The sequence below is a fragment of the Tetrao urogallus genome (genome assembly GCF_951394365.1).
Source record: "Tetrao urogallus genome assembly, chromosome: 1".
In the NCBI taxonomy this organism is placed as follows: Eukaryota; Metazoa; Chordata; class Aves; order Galliformes; family Phasianidae; genus Tetrao; species Tetrao urogallus.
The window spans coordinates 168,984,404-169,007,696 of NC_136813.1; the positions used below are offsets into that span (position 1 = coordinate 168,984,404).

General features: G+C 38.5%; 1 protein-coding gene across 1 annotated transcript; it reads left to right on the forward strand.

The window, feature by feature from the left end:
- Window positions 1-5,918: 5,918 nt before the first annotated feature.
- TES (testin LIM domain protein) lies at window positions 5,919-18,460 on the forward strand (the record flags this gene model as incomplete). Its single annotated transcript, XM_079540882.1, has 6 exons — window positions 5,919-6,004; window positions 13,625-13,877; window positions 15,043-15,378; window positions 16,744-16,959; window positions 17,509-17,667; window positions 18,269-18,460. 6 exons carry the CDS (start codon window positions 5,919-5,921, stop codon window positions 18,458-18,460), a joined length of 1,242 nt encoding a protein of 413 aa, XP_079397008.1.
- Window positions 18,461-23,293: the final 4,833 nt, after the last annotated feature.

The following is a 23,293-nucleotide window of genomic DNA, read 5'->3' on the forward strand; positions in this document are numbered from 1 at the left end:
CAGCAGACTGTAGTAGTGCCTTAAATATTTATATTCATAGCTGTTTGATATTTAGTGAAGACATCACAATAAAATAAATTCCTAGTACTTGTGTGCTGTCATAATCTGCTGTAGTTCCTTGATTTATCCTTATGTTTGTCCTGTTCAGATTTCTTTCAAATATCTTTCTTGGATGCAGGCACTTTTTGGCATCCCTCTTCCTGTGCAAATATTCTTCCTTACAAGAGTTTCTGCTTCTTAATCCTTGTCAACTTTTCCCTAGGTCTAAAGGCATGCTTAAAGAAAAGCCACAACAGATTTAGACAGAATTAAAATTAGGTACATTAAATAGCAAGTATAGGATGATCTATGCGGTATTTCTCTTCACTGGAGATCTTTCTCTGTTCTCATACAGTGCTCATAGAAGCCTTATGAGGGAGCCTGGATATAAATATGTTTGTGTTTTTTTTCCTGCTCCGTTCTGGAATTACAAGAAATAAACTTTTTTTTTTTAAGAATTCATTAAGTGCTTTAATCTATTTCAAATTCCGGTTTGTTTCCCAACCAGAGAAGTCACCTGTATGTATAGAATTCAGTAACACAAGATCAGGTCTCAGCAATAAAGCATGCACAGCACATACAATTTCTTCTTAAAGCAGTTTTGTTCTCTTTCCTTCCCACCCCCATGCTTGGCTTTGACCTTGACTTTTTCTGGAAGTTTCTATACTACATTAGAATCTGTTAAAGACATCATCTGTTATGCTGTACTTTTTTTTTTTTTTTCTGTTGTGTGTTTTGTTTTGTTCCCCACTAATATCCGAATGAGTTAATAGCCCAGTAATCTTCAGACCAGAGGAGCCCTGGTATGTTACAGTGAACTCAGGAATGGCTTTAGCAGAAGTTGTTTCTGTTCTTGAAATGTTGAGGGACACAGGAGAAAGATCTACAAAAGAACAGTGAAAATTCCTTAACCCTGTGCAGGATTCCCTTCAAGTACTGCAGCAACACTGACGGCTTTCTCACCCAACCTTTCAAATTCAGGGAGGTCTCCAGCAGTGGAATTATTTCTATTCAGCAGAGGCTAGGTATGGGTATTGTGTCACACTATACTTGGCAAGCTGAAATATGTATTGGATCGCCTGCCAGGTGATGCAGGAGTCCCTCCATGCGGAGAGGAAGGGCCCTTAGCTTGCTCTTTTGGTGACACTCACAGGACGTACAAGAAACCTTGTGGGAGAAATACCAAGCTGAGCTTCTTTTTTTTTTTTTTTTTTTTTTTAACAGCTTCCTCTCTTAACTACTTATCATTGCAGCTCAGTGGTTCCTCTTTTAGAAGGCAAGAATTTCTGTGCAGCTAGTGTTTTTTGAGGGCTGTATTTGTCATGGGTATGTTGACTGTTAAATAGTAATTACAAAAATGAAGGCTTCCAGTTTCTTGGTACTTTTTGTAGCTAACTAATTAGTGGGAGGAAATAGAGAAGAAAAAATTGGACTCTAGTCATCATGCGTTTATAATATGAGGCAGTAGACAGAAGATGCACAGTGTGAAATTCTGATCAGACAGATTAATTCCTGTCTGTGGTCCAGCACTGTAGTAGGTTGTTGAATGTGCAAAATGGACAAGGTCTCTGCCAAATCTGATTTAGCTGCACCTGTTCTTTCTGGGTAGCTGGACAACATCCAGAGAGTCCTTTCAACTTTAAATCATCTATCATCATTAAAAGCAAGCTTTGAAAATTACTGCTGTGAGATTTCATTTTAATTTATTAAAGATTTCTTAGGGCTCTTTTTTTCCCCTGTGGTTATCAACAGTAATCTTGAGGTTTTGTAGCGTTACATTCTTCTAACTACCAGAAGATAATTCTCCATCACTATTTTTTTTTTTTTTTTTTTGCCAGCACTGTGGCACAGTTCATTCAAAATAGAAACAAATTTATTATACAAACGTATCAGTATTTTACCACATAGGAGAAACCATAGCTGGTGAAATGTATTTTGATTTGTATCAGTCCACAGGCTTAAACTGTCCAACTACCATTTCACTGTGATGTGCTTGTGTCTATGATTATTCTGTAGCATCCCATATCAGGAGGTATTATTGGCCTAAGCTCTTTGAAATTTATTACATATACATAAATACAAATTATGAAATTACCATTTTAAAAAGAAGCCAGACTCAAACTCTCCGGGAAATGCTTAACTTAATAGGATTGGGAAAGAGGATCTCTTGGACTTTAATTCTTGGTCATTTTCAATGAAGTTTATCATAAGCACTTGTTCTAATCCAGGCTTAGACTAATTTATAGTAACTGCAATGTTTCTTTTATCATCCAGGCAAGCTATCAGACATTCAAACTGGACCATTTAGATTTTTAAGACAACAATATGCTTCTACAAGTGGCTCTTCTAAAGTTAGCCATCTTTTCATACTGGATTCCAGCATGAACGGAGGGAGGGCAAACTCCAGTAATTCTCACTTTGCTGCAGCCATTTAAAATTCTTTACCCTTGAACTATTTAATCATGATCTCAGTCATATTTATATCATTTTCCGTACTCAGGCTATTTAAATCCATATTGGCTGCGTTAGTCATACCAGATGGGTTTAGATAGCTTTTGCTGTAAAATGAAAATTAATGGCAGTAGGCACACAGAAATCTCTTTCTGGCAGAATTTCAGTTGACCTATCTGGGCCACTTCTCCCATGACTCCATTTATGGGGAAAATTGATTCTATCCTGTACTCAGATGCACATTCCCCTTCTAGTGTGTGCTCAGCTCACTGCATTGCTGGGTGCTCTGTCTCAGCACCAGTTGTGTCTGTAGAAAGGTCTGGGGAATAAACATAGGCAAGCAGCAGAAATGAAGCACACTGCATTTTAGGTGCTTTCCTGAGTTACGGCAGAATCAGCAACTGGAAAGTAACGCTCACTTCTGGGACTGATGCTTCCTTACCACTGAAACAGATCCTGTTATGGCACTGTATTTAACATATGCTGTTAGGTGCAGCCAGACTGTGTCTGCAAATGCTACTTTTTATCCTTAGTATTTGGGGCATGTGGTTACCTAGTTTCTCACTCAGAACAAAGGCAGAGGCTGAGAGTGAATGTGGAATAGCATCTGAGTGTGCCTGTTATTTTCAAGCTAAACATCTATAAGATGACCAGGCCGCATGAACGAGACCATCCTTCTCTCTTACAGCCAACTGAAGAATGTGTATCAGAACAAGCCTGTCTTATTTACTAATTCAGTTTATTTGCTTCAAGTTGCATAAATGTATCCTTGATGTGCTTTATTTTATTGGGGAGGGAATGTAAAATCCTACGTCACTGAAGAAATCAGTGTTGAGAGTGATGATGGTGCAAGTAGGCTGTCTGGTTGCTGTCAACTTAGTTGGGATAGGGAGTGTGTTTTGAGTGGAGCACATAAGGAGAAGAATCTTGTGCTGCTCAACAAATTATCTCTACTTGTTTTTAGCCTGATAGACCCTTCTATGTTAGGAGGTTTGGGAATAGCGCATTTGCTTGTGAGAACCATTCTTTCTCTTGCTTGTATTTGGTTGTGTTTTGGGAATTCTTGAAATGCTCTTCATTCACTAGTGATCCTAGGTTTCTGTGCCTTGTAATACTGCAATAAAGTGGTCATTATTCTTATTCTGCCCTCTCCCTTTAAAAAATAAAAAAAAAAAATTGAGGAGGTAAGAGCTCAAGCATAAGAAAGTATTGCTGATTTGGAGTAGCAACTGAAGAGAATGAGTTATTTTATTTGCGTTCTTGAGAGGCAATTGCAGTCACGCTTCAAATTAAGCACTCCTCAAGGATGTTTCTTTAAAAAAGGAAGAAAAAAAAAAAAACTATAATGAAAATAAAACAGCAACAATTATGTTGTTTTAGTTTCTTTATTAGAGAATGTCAAAGCCAACATTTTGTTCTATACGTATCCAATATAGACCAAAAAATACATATATAGTTGATGAAAAAATAACTATTTCATCTTTACAGTTACCGTAAACCCACAGAATTGCTTGGATTAGAAAGGACTTTAAAGATCATCTAGTTCCAACTTCTCTGCCATGGGCAGAGTTGTCAGCCTCTGAATCAAGGCTGCCCAGGCCCCTGTCCAACCTGGCCTTGAGTGCCTGCAGGGATGGTGCATCCACAACATCTCTGAGCAGCTGTGCCAAGGCCTCACTACCCCCTGAGTAAATAATTTCTGCCTAACACTTAACCTAAATCTTTCCTCTCTTAGTTTGAAACTGTTCCCCCTTGTCTTATGCCCATCAGACTGCATGAACAGTTGGTCTCCCTACTGTTGATAAGCCCCTTCTCAAGCACTAGAAGGCTGCAATGAGGTTTCCCCATAGCCTTCTCTTCTTTTTTCTTGTCTCCAACCCAAGTACAGCACCTTGCACTTGGACCTCTTGAACCTCACTATGTTCCTGTGGGCACTTTTCTCAAGCTATGTTTGTTTCAGGGGTCTACTGATCTGGCTTCAGGTTAGCTCATCTACTGTGTGAACTTCTTGAGACATTAAGTGTATATGATGTAAATATGATCATCACTGGCTTGTATTCTTTTCCTTTTACATGAAAGAAATAAATAATTTTACAACTCTCTATTCGTCCTTGCACTTGCAAGCAGTAGCTGGATAGCTGCTAAAGTGCAACTTCTTCCCAAGTGATAATTTGCTGGAAGGCTTGTAGTTTTCTCATGGTTATCTTACTGCTATGAAGACAGTGCTCTTTCAAATATAAAATGATTGAAGTAGTAGCTGTGGTATTTTTTCATGTGCTTTCTTGAGTAAATGGCTTGCAAGTAATATGTTCCTTTGCTTTAGACAGAAGTGTGACTACTTTCCCTCTCGAAGAATATGCTCACAGCCTGCTGGAGGTGTTCCTCATGTGCCTGGGAGCAGTGGGTGGGAGTATGGGCATGAGTTACCCTCTGCCTGGGCAGCAGCCTGTGCACTCAGCTTGACCACAGTTTATTTAACAGTGGTGATTCCCAAAGGTTTAGAGAGCTGGAATGAGGCATCTGAAATTTAGTATATTATTTAGATGCATAAGTTATGTTGCTTGATATCTGTTTCTCACCTCAAACTTTCAGGTGCTGCTCACTATCCACTTTAATGTGCCAATACATCGATATACTGTGTGAATATTTGGCCTCTGTTAATGCTTTGGTTTTTGTATTCTCTCAAATTACTTCTGTGTTATAAATTGATTGTGTGTCCTTTTATTTACTTCATAGTGAAACACTGTGTATCATTTACGGTCATTGTTCTCACTAACTGCTGTTTGTCTTTCTCCTTGGAAAGTAAGCTGGTATTAATTCAGCTGAAACACAATTATAAAAGGTATGTTCTGGTCTCCGTCACTGTCAGAGTAGTTTCAAAAATATTATGCTAATCACTTAAATGTTTTCTTTATTTCTATCTGATGCTCACGCTATTGATATCAAAGTAGAGTCTGTTTATTTCTTGATCTTCTGTATTTTGTCAAGTCATACACTGCAGATCACTTTGTCCTGACAGCTGGATTAAATACCTTTTAGCTTGGACTTGAGGTTTTACAGGTTCGCACTGTGGTTTCACAGCTACAAACAGCTGTAAGGTCTGCTTGCCCCTTTAAAATCTGCAATATGATCTGTTTGGGGTGGCATGTTACATATACAAAAACAAACTAAAAAAAAAAACAAAACAACTTGGTTTTAGTTAAGGCTTTCTGCTGCTAGGTCAGTCCTACAAACAGGTTTGTCACAGACAGCGTCACTTCTCTAAATACAAAGACGGTAACTGGAAGCTAAAACGCTGTCCTGATGTTGGCTTAGTCAAATGCTGAATGTTCTGTTTTAGTTGTGGTTGTATGTAATAAAGGAAGCAGTGAGATCATTCATGCGGCGTAATTCTGCTGACAATGGTTTTCTTCTTGATCTTTAAACAGATGGGCTTGGGCCATGAACAAGGATTTGGTGCCCCCTGCTTAAAATGCAAAGATAAGTGTGAAGGATTCGAGCTTCATTTCTGGAGGTAAGTGACTCAACACACCTTGACACTTACGTGTAAATGTGCAAGTACTGGGCTTTTTCTTCTCTTTTTCCATTAAATTCTTTAGATGCTTTAAAGATCCTGTGTTCATGTTCAGTTTCTCAGCAGCACTGCAACAACTAAGTAGGTAATTGTGTATGAGTATACGTTTTATTTGCACTAAAGTCCATGGTACTACCTCTATTGAAGAATTCACTTCAAAACATTCACAGTTTAATAAATGGTTGAAGTAGATTTGAAAACATCTTTATTTGTACTCTAAGAGTGCTTCATCTCAGTAATAAAATGCTTTCTCAACTTCTGATCAAATACCTTAGCTTTGATCTGAGATTTTAGGTAAAATTATCTCTGAAAAGAAGCTGAAACTTTGTGTACATCTATAAAGAGGGAGCAGTGTAACGTTTCAACAAAAAAGTTAAATATTTCTTTGCCTTGAACCATTCGCCACTCCTGAACTAGTGAGGACTGATGATAGTTGCAGCAAATAGACCACTGAGAGGTCAGTTACTTTGTTTGCTGTTACTTTGACAGAAACTCCTATTCCCTTCTCTGTGTTACTGAAACCTTAACAAATAGCTCTGAGTTGCTCAGTTCACAGCTCATACTGGCTGAACTTTAAGTAGTAGCTTAGAGATTCTGATATTAAAAATAAAAATAAATAATAAAAACCTCTTGAAGGGAAAAGCCTGCTAAGGATAAATGTAAATGACTGATAGTAGTAGCACAGGTAACCTAACTAAAGCCTTTCCCCAGCTATTTAGCTACAATCATAACTGTGCCTATGATAGGATTTCATGATGGGTTTTAATTCTGGTCTTTATACAACTCAGCTAGAGTGGTATCAGGTTCAGATAAGGCCTAAGAGATATTGCATCTATCTCAGAGTACTTGAGTGCAGCTGTGACATGGTTTAGAAAATAACCAGGCAGCCCACAGCACAAACTTAGTATAAATTGATGAGGTTATAACTCAGTTATATATCTGCAATATGTAACTATGGAAGCAACTTACAAATAACAACCTGAAGCAAGGAATGGTAATACGCTGGTAGATAAACTTGGTACCTAAAGACATAAGAAACAAATAATTTATGAGAAGACTCTGGGAAGGCTCATGTACAGGTGACAGAACAGTTAATGTGTATAGGTGATTCAGTGAAACTGAACACAAGTCTTGCAGGAGTAAATATATTGTTTCTGTGCTTACAGGGAGATTGTTTCTTACTACTCAAGAGAAAGACTTTTTAGGGCCAGCTTGGTAGTGAAATTATATGTTGGGAGGAAAAAAGAAGATGAAACCGAATAATTTCTTCTCCTCTCTTATTCTTAGTTCCCACTGCTGAGACTGATTTCCTAACCTATTCAAAAAAAATTAAGGATAAAAAGTGTCTGAAGCAATACATAAATAAGCATATTTGCCAAGTTGGAATGTAGCTGCTTGTGGGTGTTTTATATAAAGTTTTTTTGTGTGTGCTTTTCTTTAATACTTCTTTTAGTGTGCTGCTCCTGCAGTTATGGCTCATCGTGGTGGGTTCTAAATAAACAGCTCGTCAGGACGCTGTCTCCTAAAGAGAGCCTGTAGATGGCAGTGCTTTAAAGAGCAAGTAAGACGATGTGAACACAGTGTCTGTTTAGTTTGGATTGAAGTTATACAGGATAGTCCAAGCAGCAAAGTGGCCAAGAAAAATACATCCTCTGGGTGTCAGACAAATGTGACATATTAAGAGATGAAATGTTGGCAATTAAGGCAATTCTAGAACAGGCTGGAATATAGCTTTTTCTCCACAAGATCTGCTTCTGGACACGGGGGGGGGATGTGAATATGAAGTCTGAAATTAGTTGTATAATAAGTTCTTAAAGGAAAAATTTAGTAGTATATTTTGCATGGTATAGACATCTCAGGAGTTTATCACTGGAACAGGAAGAGGAATGGATGGATGGATTCTGAGTGTTTGTTCACCTGTCTCAATACTTACTGTTTTACTTTTGTTCTGCTGGCTGCATCCTGACTCCCCTGTCCGTCCGTCCCCAGTTTTATACTTCTGCTTGATGCTACATGGTGTGGAATATCCCTTTGATCTCTTCAGGTCAGCTGTCCTGGATCTATTCCTTCCTAGCTCCTTGTGCACCCTCAGCCCCATTGCTGGCAGGGCAGCATGAGAAACTGAAAAGTCCTTGGCTCTGTGCAAAGACAGTTCAGCAACAGATAAAGCATCAATGTGTTATTTGCATTCTTCTCATCCTGAATCCAGAAAACATCATAGTGGCTTCTATGAAGAAAATTGACTTTATCCCCGTCAAACCAGAACAACTTAGCCATATTATTCTTAATCTGAAATTCTATTTTAAATCAATACATGCTAGCAGAAATGTTATCTTTATTACATCAATTATCAAAGTTGGTTCAAATTTTGTCACTAATTTTATCTTTTATGCATCTTCAAAAGATGGGTGTTCAGTTTGGAAAGAATTTCTGTGGTGGGTTGACCCCAGTCCAGCTGCTCCTTTGCAGTTTCCTTCACATTGGAGTTGGGGAAAGAAGACAAAAAACTGAAGTGAAAATGCTTGTGGGCCAAGATGAAGTCAGTTCAATAGGTGCAGGAAAGGTGCAGGGGGGAAGCAACTGATGCAGGGCAGTCACTCACCATTGCCCATGATCCCTAAACAGTGTGTGAGCAATGGCTACTCTGGAAATCAGAAGACTGCCTTCATTTGCTACACCCATTGTTTTTGCTAAGTATGATTTTGTATGGTATGGAATATCCCTCTGGCCAACTGGAGTCAACTGTCCTCTCCTACCTTACTTGCAAAGGAGAGACAATGTGTGAAATAAAGTGCACACACTGCTCAGCAAAAGTAAGTGCTATCAACAATATTTTTAATCACGAATCCAAAACACAGCACCTAAGCATAGACTTAGAGGGGCACTCTAAGTCAAGTTAACTCCATGCCATCCAGACATAATGCAGCAGCTGAGACAGCAGCAGTGCTGCACGTGGACTGTACATTGCTTTGGTGTCAGAGTGACTCTGCCCTCTGGTGGATGGAGCTAAAGTGCTTCAGTAGACTGTGTAGTTCTCTCATCTGCATGTGAAAACTGTGTACCCATAAGAACTAGGTGCAATTTCTCTGCTTCTGCACAGGAGAGCATCAGTGCTGCCTTTGGCAGGTCAAACTGGAGAGTGCACCAAAAACCATCCAAATATACCAATCTAGTAGCAATGTTTTACGCAGAGCTTCTTACACCATCTTTCTCTGTGCTGTTAGTGTTTGGCAAATATATCTTCTGAGGTGGCAACTTGAAGTCTTTAAGCACTTTGTGTAAGAGTTCTTGGCACAACAGGTGGGCTCACTCTGCAGATGCAAAACTGTTAATTTGGGGTGGTAATTAAGCAGGTATAAACAAAGCTCTTTGTAAAACTGCTTCCCAAATGTAGAAATTCTTAAAGCCTCAGTGTTATGGCCTGCCTACAAGTCAAAACAATGAAGTTGCAGTCTGCAATGGTTTAAAAAAAAAAATTACCTGCTTTATCTGTGTGCTAATAACTTTACTTTTAAAATTGTCTTCAGAATTACATTTCCATCCAGATTCAGCAAAAACAAAAGCAGGGTTCAGATGTAGTAATTCTTCCTTCTGCAAAACTTCCTCTACAAAACTATGATGGCAAACTAGCTGTTAATAAATAAATAAATAAACATCCTGATACTGGTTATGTATATACCTGTATGTATTTGTTCTTTGGGAATGTATTTCCCACTAGAGGGAGATGTGGAACAGAAATCCGATCTTACAAGTGGGAAGGAAAGCTCTGATATATTAGTTATGCACTGGGAAGTGATAATTGCCAAAATGTTAAAGCTTCTGGAGACAAGAATCTTAAGCTTGGGACTGACAATTATGAGCAACTGGCTTCTTGGCACAGATACGACCCCTGGAAGACAGAGGGAACTTGTTTTAACATCCTCTGATACCAAGGATTCAGGTGAGAACTGAGGCATAGTACTAACTGCATTTACAATTACTGCAGCTGTATTAATAGCAGGAAAACATAACAGAAGAAAGAACCAGAAGAGTTGAGTTTGTTTTTGTGTGGAGAACAAAGCCTCAAGACTTGCCAGGTGCTTGTTGATAGTTTATCTGGGCTTGTAAATGCTTCTTTCTGATGCTTCAAAGCCAGCATAGAAAGGGTCATGATCTGAATTATTGTTCTTCTCTGTACACTAAAATAGCAGGAGGATGAGTGATGCTTCCTTCTGTAAAAGGAGCCTTGTAGGTCGTAGAAAGCTATGACATGGGAATTCATGGGCCTAGGAGACAAGGAGAGAATATGGAATCTATTTTCCTTTCTACACACCCAAGACCTGGAAGCAAGATGTAGTCCACTAAATCTGTATTGTACAATGATACCACTTCTAATTCCACAACTCTTAAGCTTCCTCCTTACATGCCATGTTTTGGAGAAGGAGGAGCTTCCCAAGTTGCTAGAATTGGACTGGGGAACACTTCTGTCATTCACTTAAGTTCTGTTTGTGTCCACAGTTCTCAGGAACCTCTAACATATCATTTAATAGAGATTCTGCTGAATGCTCTCAAGTTAAAGAAAAAAATATATTTTCTTTTCCTATGCTTATTCTGTTCTCATCCATTGACAGAATAATTGAAGAGAATGGTCTTGCTGCCTGTCTTCTAAGCAGGGTCATGAGAGATGAATGTAAGTCTGTATAAAGAAGCAACCAGCTGTTCCAGCACGTGAGATCCTTGCTTTAACATTGAAACTAAAAAAAAATTGTCAGTTATCAGACAGACCTGTGAAGTGCAATGAAGGGTTCAAGGTAATGTGACATAGTCACTTAAGAAAGATAGCTCTATCGTAGGCAAAGGGAACACGAGAGACAGATGATCAAGACTCAGATATGGCATCTTAGAGGGAGAAAGTATGACTGAATTGTAAGCAGTACTTTGTGCTAAGACTTGTATATGTAAAAGATATCCAGTTGACATTTAGGGCTAAGAATTAATCAAGAAAAGAGATTATTAATCTGAACAGGAAACCTTTTTTGGCTTTTAGCAGTGTACAAATGTCTCTGCATGGCAGAGATTCAGTGGAGCCTTGGGGTGCAGGGGAGATGGCAGCAGCCTCGGGGATTTTCCTGTAACTTACTATAATAGGCTGACAGCAGTTATGAGTCAGGATGCTCTTCCTGGATTATTTGTTCCTGCATTTGGAGACTTATCCGCAAGTTCTAATCCAGAACAATCACATTTACAAACAGGTTCTTGCAAACTGCCCATAGGACAAGGAGTCATTTATTGGTTCCTTCAAAGAGTGAGGAGATAACATTAGAATGAAACGTTCACAGTCAATTTCTTGATATGAGTAAGCGTGAAGAGGAGCAAGTTCAGCAAGCATAAAGATAATGCTTTTTCTTCTCAAGTTTAAGCTATGGTAGTTTGATGTGAGTTTTCACAGTGGGAGCCAGGAAGAACCTGAAGGTAAATTACGTATTTTCATTTTTTGTATGGGTTTGTTCATCTGTTTATCAAGATTATACAAAATCTCTCAAGAATACTGAAACTAGTGAGTCATGCTAGTTCTTCAATGAAGATAAAAGCATTTAAGTCATGGTATTCTCCTAACTGGGAACAGAAACAGGATCTCAGAACTCCAATAGAAAGTAAATATGCCATATGAGCAAAACCCTTGTGGTTCTTCTAACACCTGTAAAAATCCAGGAGGAAAAATTCCTCCAGAGCTTGTTGGAGATAGCTCTGATCTTTGCAGGCTGTCAGTGCTGTGCCACTGTGGATGAAGGTGGTGTGGAGTAGGGAAAACTAGAGAAACTACCGTGCTACCATTGTGATCACACAGCCAAGACAACCACGCGAATTGTTCTCAACAAGTTCTGTTTTGCAATCAGAATAGTTCTGGACAGCAAGACTACATTACACTTGCTGAGTGTGCAGTTTACCTGGAGGTGTCTGTTCAGCCACCTGTGCTGTCAGAGCACATACCATCAAGAAACAAGACTGCAACACACTGCTTATTGCTAAAGGCATAAGTGGAAAAAATGAAGAAAATGTCTGGTAAACTGTTGTTCAAGTTATGTGTGCACTATGGTCGTAGAACTCTGTTCAATCAATGATGTAATAATGATCTAAACCTTCAAAAATAGGATCTTCTGTAGCAAGTAGAAAAATTGACCATTTTTGTTTGGAGTGGGATTTATAACTCAGGAAACTATGGCTGCTGTTTTATCAGATGACCAGGACTGCATCCATCACACATTAAAATGATCACAGAGTATACTTATAATATACTCTATAATTTTGAGGATGACTGTTCATCAGTTCACCTGACCTTAAAGGCATGCCTTCCTCTTCCTCCCTTTTCCACTACCTACTGGGTTTTCTGTAGTCATGGCTCATTACAAATACGCACTCATTACATGCCTTGATGATAAGGTACTTATCTTGTCTTCAAGGCTTCAGACAGCAAGTTGCCAAACACTGTGAGACTTCCATGGTTTCTAGTAAGAAGGGTTGAGAAGTGGTTTATAGATAGCAGTCTTATGTTATTCACTATGTGAAGAGTAAATAATTGGGTAAAATGTTGTTTGTTTTTGTCCATTTTCAAGAGACATCCAGGAAGTTGATCTGTTCTTTTCATATATAAGGTGACCCATTAGTTAACATCCAACTTCACAAATTTCCTTATACTGTGCTCAAAGGAAGCTCTGGGAACGCCATTACTAAATAGTGAATCAGAGCAGCTAGTCCAAGGTTCTGCTTATTAAAAGTGAACTGTTTAGTTATGCTTAATGTAATAAATTGCTATCTAATGTGCCTTCATCAAAGGAATTCAAATGTATTTTATTGTAAGTGAAAGAACACTTCCATCTGTCTGACTAAGTGAAACCTTCTACCTTTTAAGGCTGCTATCTGTGAAAATTCTCTGTACAGCATGTACCAGAGTACCTCTGACTTTGTTCAGAGATGTCAGAAATACTTTCTCCATATAAGCAAGTCACTCTTCTTTCACCTTCTGTTTCAAATGCTGAACTTGCACCATGTTCAGTTCTCTGTGTATTTATTTTCCTTACTAAGAAATACTTGTTTCCAGTTGATAGTAACCCTGTGGTAGCTGTATATCATGCAAATGGAGAAATAGTAGTGTGTGTAATTTTCAGTATGCAAAGAGGACCTGAAAAAAAATAAGGTGCAAATAAATAATTGCTGGGGATCATATTGATGTGCTTGAGGCGTAGGTCATATGTGACTACTCACAATAAACCTGATAGGTAGGTAATTGTGGATGTGTGTGTGTGTGTGTGTGTAGTGATGTAACTGAAGGAATGACACAGCAGCCAACCACATTAATGCATTAATACATTCACAGTATGGTATTATGCATCGATCCTAATCTCAGTGAGTAAATGATAGAATAAAGAATATCCTCCAAAGATATTTGACAAATTTCAGGAAAACTTATATCTGACCTAATCAAAGGTTTTGAGTTCCTGCTGATGTTACTACGCATGCTGCTAAGGGGAGGTGTAGGCTGCAGCTGAGACTATAATTCTTTGGTGTTCCCATGAATTTCAGAAAAATATGCCGCAACTGCAAATGTGGCCAGGAAGAGCACGATGTCCTCACAAGCAACGAAGAAGACAGGAAAGTGGGGAAACTCTTTGAAGATACAAAATATACAACTCTTATTGCAAAGCTGAAAAATGATGGCATTCCCATGTATAAACGTAACGTAATGATACTGACTAATCCAGTGCCAGCCAAGAAGAACATATCCATCAACACTGTGACCTATGAGTGGGCTCCTCCTGTTCAGAATCAGACACTTGTAAGTCAGACCCTCTTTTTCCTTCATATTCAAGGCAAGAGTTGATGAGATATAAAGCCTGGTTTAGTAGAACAACAAATCTGCCTCTTGTTAGTCTTCTGAATGTACATAAACTTTTCTTCCTTCCTTTCTTCTAAAACTAAAATTATGGTGGATGTTTTTAGTGAGTCTTGCCTGTGCAGTCTTGCAGAAATGTATGTGTTTCTGTGGAACTTCTTGAGAATTGAGGAAATGAGATTGACTTTTTGTTTTAATAGCAGATAACTCTTAACTCTTGCATCCCTAAAGTGCAATTTCTCTAATCTACCTTCTTCAATAAGCTTTGAAAAATGTGCAGAGTGTGTGCTTAGAATCACATAACCACAAATGCACACAATACGATTTATTGTCACAGTTTAAAGCTAAGGGGAACACCCAGACTTGCGTATGTCTTTTACTCTATTTGGTAAGAGCAAGTTCAGTGTTGACATCTCAGAAGAGCTCTTGTTCAGTATGTTTGCAGCTCAAGTAGATGGGATGGTAGATAGCCTTCTGAGGATTTCTGCTTTGCTTTTCAACCTTTTGTTGTTAATTTACTGTACTGCAGTGCTGTGTAATCCTTGCTGGAATTGTGTTATTTCTGACTTGCCTCTCTAAATAACCTTTCTCAGTGAATGAATCAAACCTCATGCAGCTAAACTGACCATTACTTAATATTCAGTTAGCATTTTCATTTTCACACTTGTCCTTTCTTTATTAAAACAAGAGCTTTCTTTTTCCCTCTAGAACCAGGTCTGCAATGGGCAGCATGGCTCGGGGAAGCTATTCCAGCTTGTACTTCTTAAAGCTGTACTGGTGATCCATAGTTCTAGACAGTTTTGAAGAGGCAAGGTGTTGTGTAAAACAATCGTTTACTCTGAAAAGTAATGTCTGTGTACTCTATATGTCATAAATAGCTCAAAAGGGAGCCTCTCTCTTACTCTGGGAAGAAGCTAATTAATGTTTCTGCTGTATTTTTTTTCTCTGTCTACTGTGCTTCAGGACATTAATGTTTATGAGAAGAACCTTGTTTTTGACAAGTTTGCCTGTCGCTAGCAACAGTAGAGATGATTTTAATCACTTGTTTGCTTAAAAGGATAGGTCTGTAATAGAAACGGCATCTGATATCTAATTCTGCCTGATTTAGGCTAGACAGTATATGCAGATGCTACCAAAGGAGAAACAGCCTGTTGCTGGCTCGGAAGGTGCTCAGTACAGGAAGAAGCAGTTGGCTAAGCAGCTGCCTGCTCACGACCAGGATCCTTCAAAATGCCATGAGCTATCCCCCAATGAAGTTAAACAGATGGAACAATTTGTGAAGAAGTACAAAAATGAAGCACTTGGTGTAGGAGATGTGAAGCTCCCTGGTGAGCTGGAAGCTAAAGCTACTGACAAGAATAACGTGAACAGTGGGGACAGAAGCACCTCAGCTGCTGTAGGAGCAATGGAGGACAAGTCAGCAGATCAGAAGGCATCTCAGTATGTAAGTATAAGAAAGAAAAGATAAAACAAGAAGGTAGTCTTCCATGTAAGTGTTCTCTTTGGTCATTTTAACTCAATGAACATGTATGTTCATTTGAAATAGTGAACATCTGGGGAGGGAATGAAAGAGGAGAAATTGGAAAACATTGTTAATGTCTACTCAGAACTCCTAGTTCCTGACAGTATTTAGCACGCTGGTGCAAATAGCTTCCAAGATACTTATGTTCATAACAAAAAACGTTAGCTTGGATATATTCTATGTCAGGATGGCTTCTATCGAATAATGAAGAGGTTGTATAATCTTACAGACTGACTGCTACACTTTTCCCTTCTTGAAGACTTTAGTTTAATTTTAGTTTAACTGTGGTCAACTATTTTCCCTAGGAAAGAATCAAAGTTGTCCAATTGTCAAATTGCACTGAAAACGAAGTAAAACTAAGAAATAATAAAGTAACACCTCTTCCTCCTATCTCCAGCAAGCTAAGCCATGTAACTGCTGTTTTGAGTAGCTTTTTTTCATAATTGGATTTTTTTCCCCTTTGACATCTAATTTCCACCTTGTAACAGCTCAACAAAAAGGGTTGTTCCTATTTGTTCCTGCCCATCAGTTCTGAGTTTTCATTCTCTAAATTCTCTTGTATGTAGTGATTCAGACAGAGCCTGAAAGTGAGTATTTCTGTAACTGCAGGGTAGAAATTCCGTTTCTCTGAAGAAACAGGTTTTTTTAAATCTGATTTTAAAAAGTAAAGTCAGAACCCCACTACTAATGTAAGTCTACCTATAATAGTTGTCTTCATGAGTTTTTTGTTGTTAAAAATCTGTTTTGCCACAATTAAAAGATGAGTAATAGAGAACTGGATATTTAGCAGAACACTAAGTTTTACATTTAATAAAAAAGGACTTTGCTTTTTCTCTTAGCTGTCTAGGCTGGGGATTTTGCAAGCGACAGGTGACTTTTCCCTCACAATCTGTAAATACTCAGCCATATTTTTGTTAGTATACTGGTCTTAGTCTAGCTGGTTTGATGGAGGCTCCTTATTCTTGAGTATGTGATGCTCATAGAACATAACATGAGTTTTGTCTGTTGGATTTTTCGAAGTATTGGACAGTAGTTCAAGAAACATGAATACTGCAAAATGCAGTAATCCATTTAAGTAGCATTAAAGCTGTCAGTATAATATGTATCTTGAATTGCTTGGTGTGACAATTGCTGTTCTGTGATATGTCACTGTATCTGATATTGGATGAAAATGAATACTGTAGTTTCATTACGGGCAGGTGGGTTTAAATAAATGTTTATGTAATATGTAACTGCTATAAACATTCTTCTTCAAAGACTTATTTAATCTGTAAAACCTCTTTCCAGTCCTGCTATCGCTGCAAGCTGAACATGAAAGAAGGTGACCCAGCTGTTTATGCAGAACGTGCAGGATATGACAAATTGTGGCACCCAGCTTGTTTTGTCTGTTGTACCTGCAGCGAGCTTCTAGTAGACATGATCTATTTCTGGAAGAATGGCAACCTGTACTGCGGAAGACATTACTGTGATAGCGAAAAGCCCCGCTGTGCTGGATGTGATGAGGTAGGAAATAGCCCGAACTTTGTTTTAATGCACAAGTTTGTGATCCCAAAAAGTTAATATAATCGTAGTAGAATATTTCAATGCAGAGATATGACATCTGTTCGTTAGTTTTAGCTGATTGTAATTGCAGAGAACTGAGATGTATGTGGACGTTTCACATTCAGGAGGTTCCATAGTTTGTTTTGGATTTGGTGGCGGTTTGTGCAGTTCACAGGAGAGTAGGATATGTGTATAATAAAGTGTAAGCTGTTCTATACAGAAGTCTTCAATTATGCAGTTGTTTCTTCAGGAAGGACGCTAGGGGGAGCACCTCGCTAAATTACGTCTTAAGCAGTGTAGAGAGAACAGCCTGTCTGATGTCTTTGGCATCTTATTGTTTCTTAATGGAAATGGAGGCTTTGTAAAATAGTGATACAAGTAAATAGTTCCATTCTTGATGAAGTAATTTGAAGGTGTGGAATACCAGCAGTTCCTAACAAATTGCAAAATATCGTCAGGAAGTACTATTCAAATAGTTTAATATTAAATGTTTGTGTGTTTTCCTCATAGCTAATATTCAGTAATGAATATACTCAAGCAGAAGGTCAAAACTGGCATCTGAAACACTTCTGCTGTTTTGACTGTGATTGTGTTTTGGCTGGAGAAATCTATGTCATGGTGAATGACAAGCCAGTCTGCAGACCATGCTATGTGAAGAAACATGCTGCGGTAAGACCCTCACTGACATGTTGGTGTTGTGAAGGAAGGGAAATTGAAGAGTATGGAACTCTTACCTTTTTCCCAGGGTGGGAGTGTCTGAAGAGTGTAAACTGAGTACGTGTGTAGGTCCAAGCTGATCATCTAAGCTTCTTTGATAGAAGCTTTGAGAGCAAACAATAACTTTTGATAACCAGAGCTCAAGATGAATTCAGTTCAAGACTTTCTAGTAACCCTTAATTCCTTAGCACACCTTTCTTCCTACCAATGCACAGGAAAATATACTTGTAACTGATCTTTGTAATAATGCACAGGTACATATTGATAACAAGCTCATATCCTGATTTGTGCATTGGGAATCATCAAAATTGTCTCAAGTTAATCTGACTTCACATGCACATTTTCATTATTTCCTCAGCTGAATTTTGGTCAGAAACTCTACTTATAAAATGAAGGAAAAGTCAAAACCTGAAAATTTATTTCATAGGCTTCTTTTGACACTTGTCAGTATTCTTTGAGAACATCTAAGAATGTGAGCTTTTGTTGGAATTGTAGAGAGGATGTTCCTTCTTCATTTAAGTGACTTCTTTGTGTTTGCCTCTTTTCCTAATAGATCTGCCAAGGCTGTCATAATGCTATAGATCCAGAGGTTCAACGTGTAACCTACAACAACTTCAATTGGCATGCTACACAGGAGTGTTTCTTGTGTTCCTGTTGCAGCAAGTGTTTAATTGGCCAGAAGTTTATGCCAGTGGAAGGGATGGTCTTTTGCTCAGTGGAATGTAAGAAGAAGATGATGTCTTAAGGAGTGACGCGCACAAAACTAAGCATTGCTCTGTTCCAAAGGCTCTTGCATTTCTACTGTAAAATACGTAGAATTGTGGCATTTAAGGTTATGGAAAGTACTAACTAGCATTTTCCCAAAGATTTTTTTTTTTTAATGACTAATTTGTGTTCTGTAATCTTGATTCCTTAGCTGTAATGTTTTATTCTTTGGGATTTTGTTTATGAGTCTTACATCAAGTGTCTTCATATCCCAGAACTGTAGGAAAAAGCATGTTATGAACTCTATACGCTTCAAGGGAACTCTTCACTATGAAGGATCTTTTCACTGTGTTCTTTGTAGTGGAAGAAGAAAAATGTGAATGTGCTCCATTTTTTTTCTTATACAATCAAGTAGCTTTTCCACTTTCATTTTGACAAGTTATTTATGTCTGTTTCCCTGCTTTCATCAAGCACTTTAGACAAGATGATCAGCTTTACTGCCACATACAGTTTTGTTCACTAGACCCTCAAGTGGGTAGGGAGAATGAAGTGTTGTTTTTTTTTTTTAAAGCTGCATGTAGGTTTTTTTGCTCCTGGTTGACACATGGGTTGTTGAGAAATCGAAACTACTCTCACATCTAGTTTGTAAAGTATCTGCACCACTGAAAAACTGGTTTATCTCATGTTTCTTCTTACTACTTTTCGTGTGCAGAAGTTTTCATTTTATGAGTATTGAAGTTACTTTGCAAGGGTTTCTTTTGCTTCTATCTTTTGTGAGTTTGGTTTGGCTTTGTGGTTGCTTTTGTTTGTTTGTTTTAGAGAGGAGGGATGTTGGTGGAGAAAAATCTAAGGGGACATCCAACCAAATTAAAAAATACAAATCCACTACCATTTGTGGATCTGGCTTCTGCTTCTCATGAATGTTCTTATTGCATATTGTGCCTTCTGTCAGAGGAACACGGCTCAGGGGTACCATATGCTTTTCCAAGTAAGTCATACTGCAAAAGGTTTGTACTTAGGCTTTTGAACTGTGTGTTCTTAACCAAAGCAGAAAGAAGACTCAACTAGAAGGCTTCCAGTTTTTGAATAAAAAGTTCACCCCTAAGTATTACCTTTGCTTACTAGATAAGCCGAATAAATGGATTCCTGTGGTGTTTGTTGTCTTTTCCTTCCCTTAAGGATTATAATCTACAGTGAAACTTGTTAGCTATTTCTATGCCTAAGACGGAATGGATCATCTTTAACCTCAAAAAAACCCCACCAAACTATGCAAGTTTTATGTTCAGCTTTAAGTTTTATGATGATGGATGTTGTAACACTTACAAATAAACATTGGTATTGCTCACTTAAATTGTCCTCTGATTCTATTCTTGCTGAATTCCCTCTTTTAGAGGGAGACAGAGGAACGGAAATATCCCTAAACATCTCTTTGGCTTTGGCATTATTTCTAGCAAAAATTGAGGCCTGTCACACTGTCAGGTGCTTATTGTCATATGCAGTATTGTTGAGGCACTCACTGGTGAAAAAGGATGGGTCTTGTTCAAACAAATACATAACTTCAGAAGTTTGTGAAGAAGTAAATTCACGCCACTAAGTTTTGTTCACATTCACTTGTTCACATGATGGTATTACTGAAAGCTACAGTTCAGTTATATTTCAAGTGATAGAAAAAATACTGAATTCAGACTTGAGCTGTGACAACAGCTGGGTGCAGTGAAACTGAAGTGCTTTGTGATACTTCCTGGACAACAAATAAGACAGTAGTATGAGATCTGTACTTTCTATGTTGTCTAAATGGAGGTGCAAACTTTAGATCCAGATTCTGGAAGTATGTATGGCCCTCCTCAGGGATCTTCTGAATGAGCCAAAAAGAATTTCAGCTCCTACCAATGGGTCTGTATGCTTGCCAAACTTGCAGTTTTAGACTAAGGGAAACCTGGATATCTCAAAAAAAGAAAGTTTCCATGTTTTCTTTTTTCTGTTTTACTGTTCCTTTATCTATATCTGGACATGCCTGTGAGGTTGCCACCCCTTAGGGGAAAATAAGGTATCATTAAATGATTAAAAGTGTTTGGCTTTTACTTGTCTTGGGTGCTTCTGTCCTCACCCACTTGCTAACATCTATTTTAGAAGGCGTAGCTGACCTTTATGAATAACTTCTTGTAAAAAGATGTTGGGCAATTTCCTTTTCCCTCCCTGGCCACCTTCTGTAACAGCTCTATTTCTCTTTACTGTGATTGGTAAGACTATCATTAATGCAAGCGCTTCTCACTTTGAGGCCTGTTCCGTGCAGTGTTGTTGATGAAACTTTTACTGCTGTGCAACCTTCACTTAAGAGGGTGAGCAGTCATTACCTCAGTACTTACTCACTCCCTCAGGACAGAGTTGTTGAGGAAACTGTTGTTGAACCAAACATTTGAACAGTAACATCTTTTGGGACTGGCTTTTTCCGTGCCTCTCCTGAAGCACATGAGCCTTCTGCCCTTCACTAGCCTTTTCTAAAGCTTGATCCCTCACCTACTCCCTCCTAGTTCTTTTCTCTGGAACTTGATGCATCTAGGTGTTTCTGCTATGGGGTAGCCAAAGTTTAATCTGTGTCCATGGACAATGGGAAAGAATCGTGTTATAGGTAGCTCAAGTGTAATGTACAGATGATAGAGGTGAGACTAAGATATCACTGTGTGACCGCAGGATGATTAGGAGCACTGAATAGTTTTTCTAAGGAAGAGGGAAAGAACTTACGTTCCCATGGGTAACACTTCTAATAGAAGCTGAAAGCCTCTATTGAAGACAGGCATGGAAGGTTCATTCTGTCATTTATATGATAACACTGGCAGTTGTGTGTCTCCTCTTTACTTTTCCTCTTGTATTTTTTGGCTATTTTGTCATGGAGAAATCTATTTATCTTTGTAAGCTAAGAACAGAAACTTGAAGTTTTTGCATACTGTCAGAATAGAAGTAGATACTTGGCTTATAAAAAACTTTTTAACTCCAGATGTCAACGTTAAAGTTTCACCCTTAAAAGTAGATCCCTAGCTGGTAAGAAAGCCTTACAAATGCTCATTATAACTAATACTTCTTTCAGGAGCAGTTAATTGTACGCAAGAGACAGCATGAAGAGGCCCTTAGACAGCTTTATTTGCCATACCACTGCCAGAGAATTTCAGAGTGGAGCTGTGTTGTAGCAAATTGCTGTGAAGAACAAGTAGGTTTGTGTGCAATAGAACAGCTTAATAGGAATTAAACAGAGGACTGGGAGGTAAGCAACGTATGAGATATGACCAAATCAGTAACACAAAAATTATTCTTTGATAGTTTCAAACAACATCCCAACCCTTTTTTTTTCTTGCTATTTTTGTCTCATATCTGGATAACCATACACCACTATATGCAACCTTGCAGCAAGTGTCTATGCATATAAAGTGAATAATATAACATGTATCTGAAGGTACCTAAGTATATTTCTTTCAGTGCCTGTTCCATTAATACTCATAATTTCTTGTCTATTCTAGCATAGATTAATAATTCTGAGTAGCCTTACATGACACGTTGGACGTGTTTTCCACAGAGAAGAACACAGCAACTGTGTCTGTCCTACAGAGTAGTGAATGCACTTTTTAATGGTTAATAAAGGGTTTGGAGTAGGAATAGAGCTTGTTAATATTGACATAAAGCAGGATCTATGGACAGCAGTTTCAGTAGAGCCATTACTGATTGTTATAGCAAAAATACACGTTTCTGTCGAAGAATATGAACAATGCATTGGGAAGATTCTCTTCAAGGTGTCTTTTTCAAACTGCCGAGTGACCTAAGAGACATAGTTCTTTATCTCGGTTGATTGACAGCCACTTGGAATATTTTGACTGACTCAAGTCAAGCAGTAGGGGGCATCAAGGAGATCATTCTGTCACTGAACTAACCAAGTCTACCTGTACAGTCTCTTTAGGGAGGCAGTGGAGTGGCTGTCTGAGCATGGCTAGATCCTGCTGCTCTTTATGAGATGTAGATGGGGAAGAAGAGTTTAGCAAATGTAAGTTTTAACCTTTTATTGAACCTCTGGATGTAGTAAAACTTGCTTATGGCTTTCCAAATGTTAGTGCTTTAATTGGAGTCTTTACAGTCCAAATGAAGAAAGTGTTAGTATAAAAAAAAACAGGGTTTTCCTTATTGTTTATGGCTCACAGCTACAAAAATGCTAATTATATGAAGTCCAGGTAAACCATTTTTTACTATGCAATGAGAAAAAGTCAGTGATGAGTCTGTTTTGCACAGGATGGTATCTTGGAATACAGATGCCGTTAGCTTTCATAGAATTATGGAAGAGCTTGGGTCAGAAGGGACCTTAAATACGACTTAATTCCAACATCTCTGCCAAGGACAATAGGTCAGGCTGCCCAGGGCTCCCTCCATCCTGCTCTTGGGCACATCCAGGAATGGGGCATCCACAGCTTCTCTGGATAGCCTGTGCCAGTGCCTCACCACCCTCACAGTAACATGTTTCTTGCTCATATCTAAGCCTTCCCTCATTCAGTTTAAAACTGTTCCCCCTTGTCCTATAACTACCTGCATATATAAAAAATTGGTTTATCTCCTGTTTACGAGCTTCTTTTAAGTACTGAAAGGGTGCGTTTAAGTCTCTTTGGAGCATTTTTTTTGCAGGCTGAACAAGCCCAGCTGTCTCAACCTTTCTTTGTAGGAGTGATTGTTCAGCCTTTTGATCATCTCTGTGGACCAGCAGGAAATTTGCTAGATCTTAACATCTCTTCATGTGGTAAGACAGTAGAGTGCGCTATTTTATCCTTGAATTGACAGGAACTCAATCGAGTTGCTGCTGTAAGGCCTGCATCCTGTATACCCACGTTATTTTGATCAT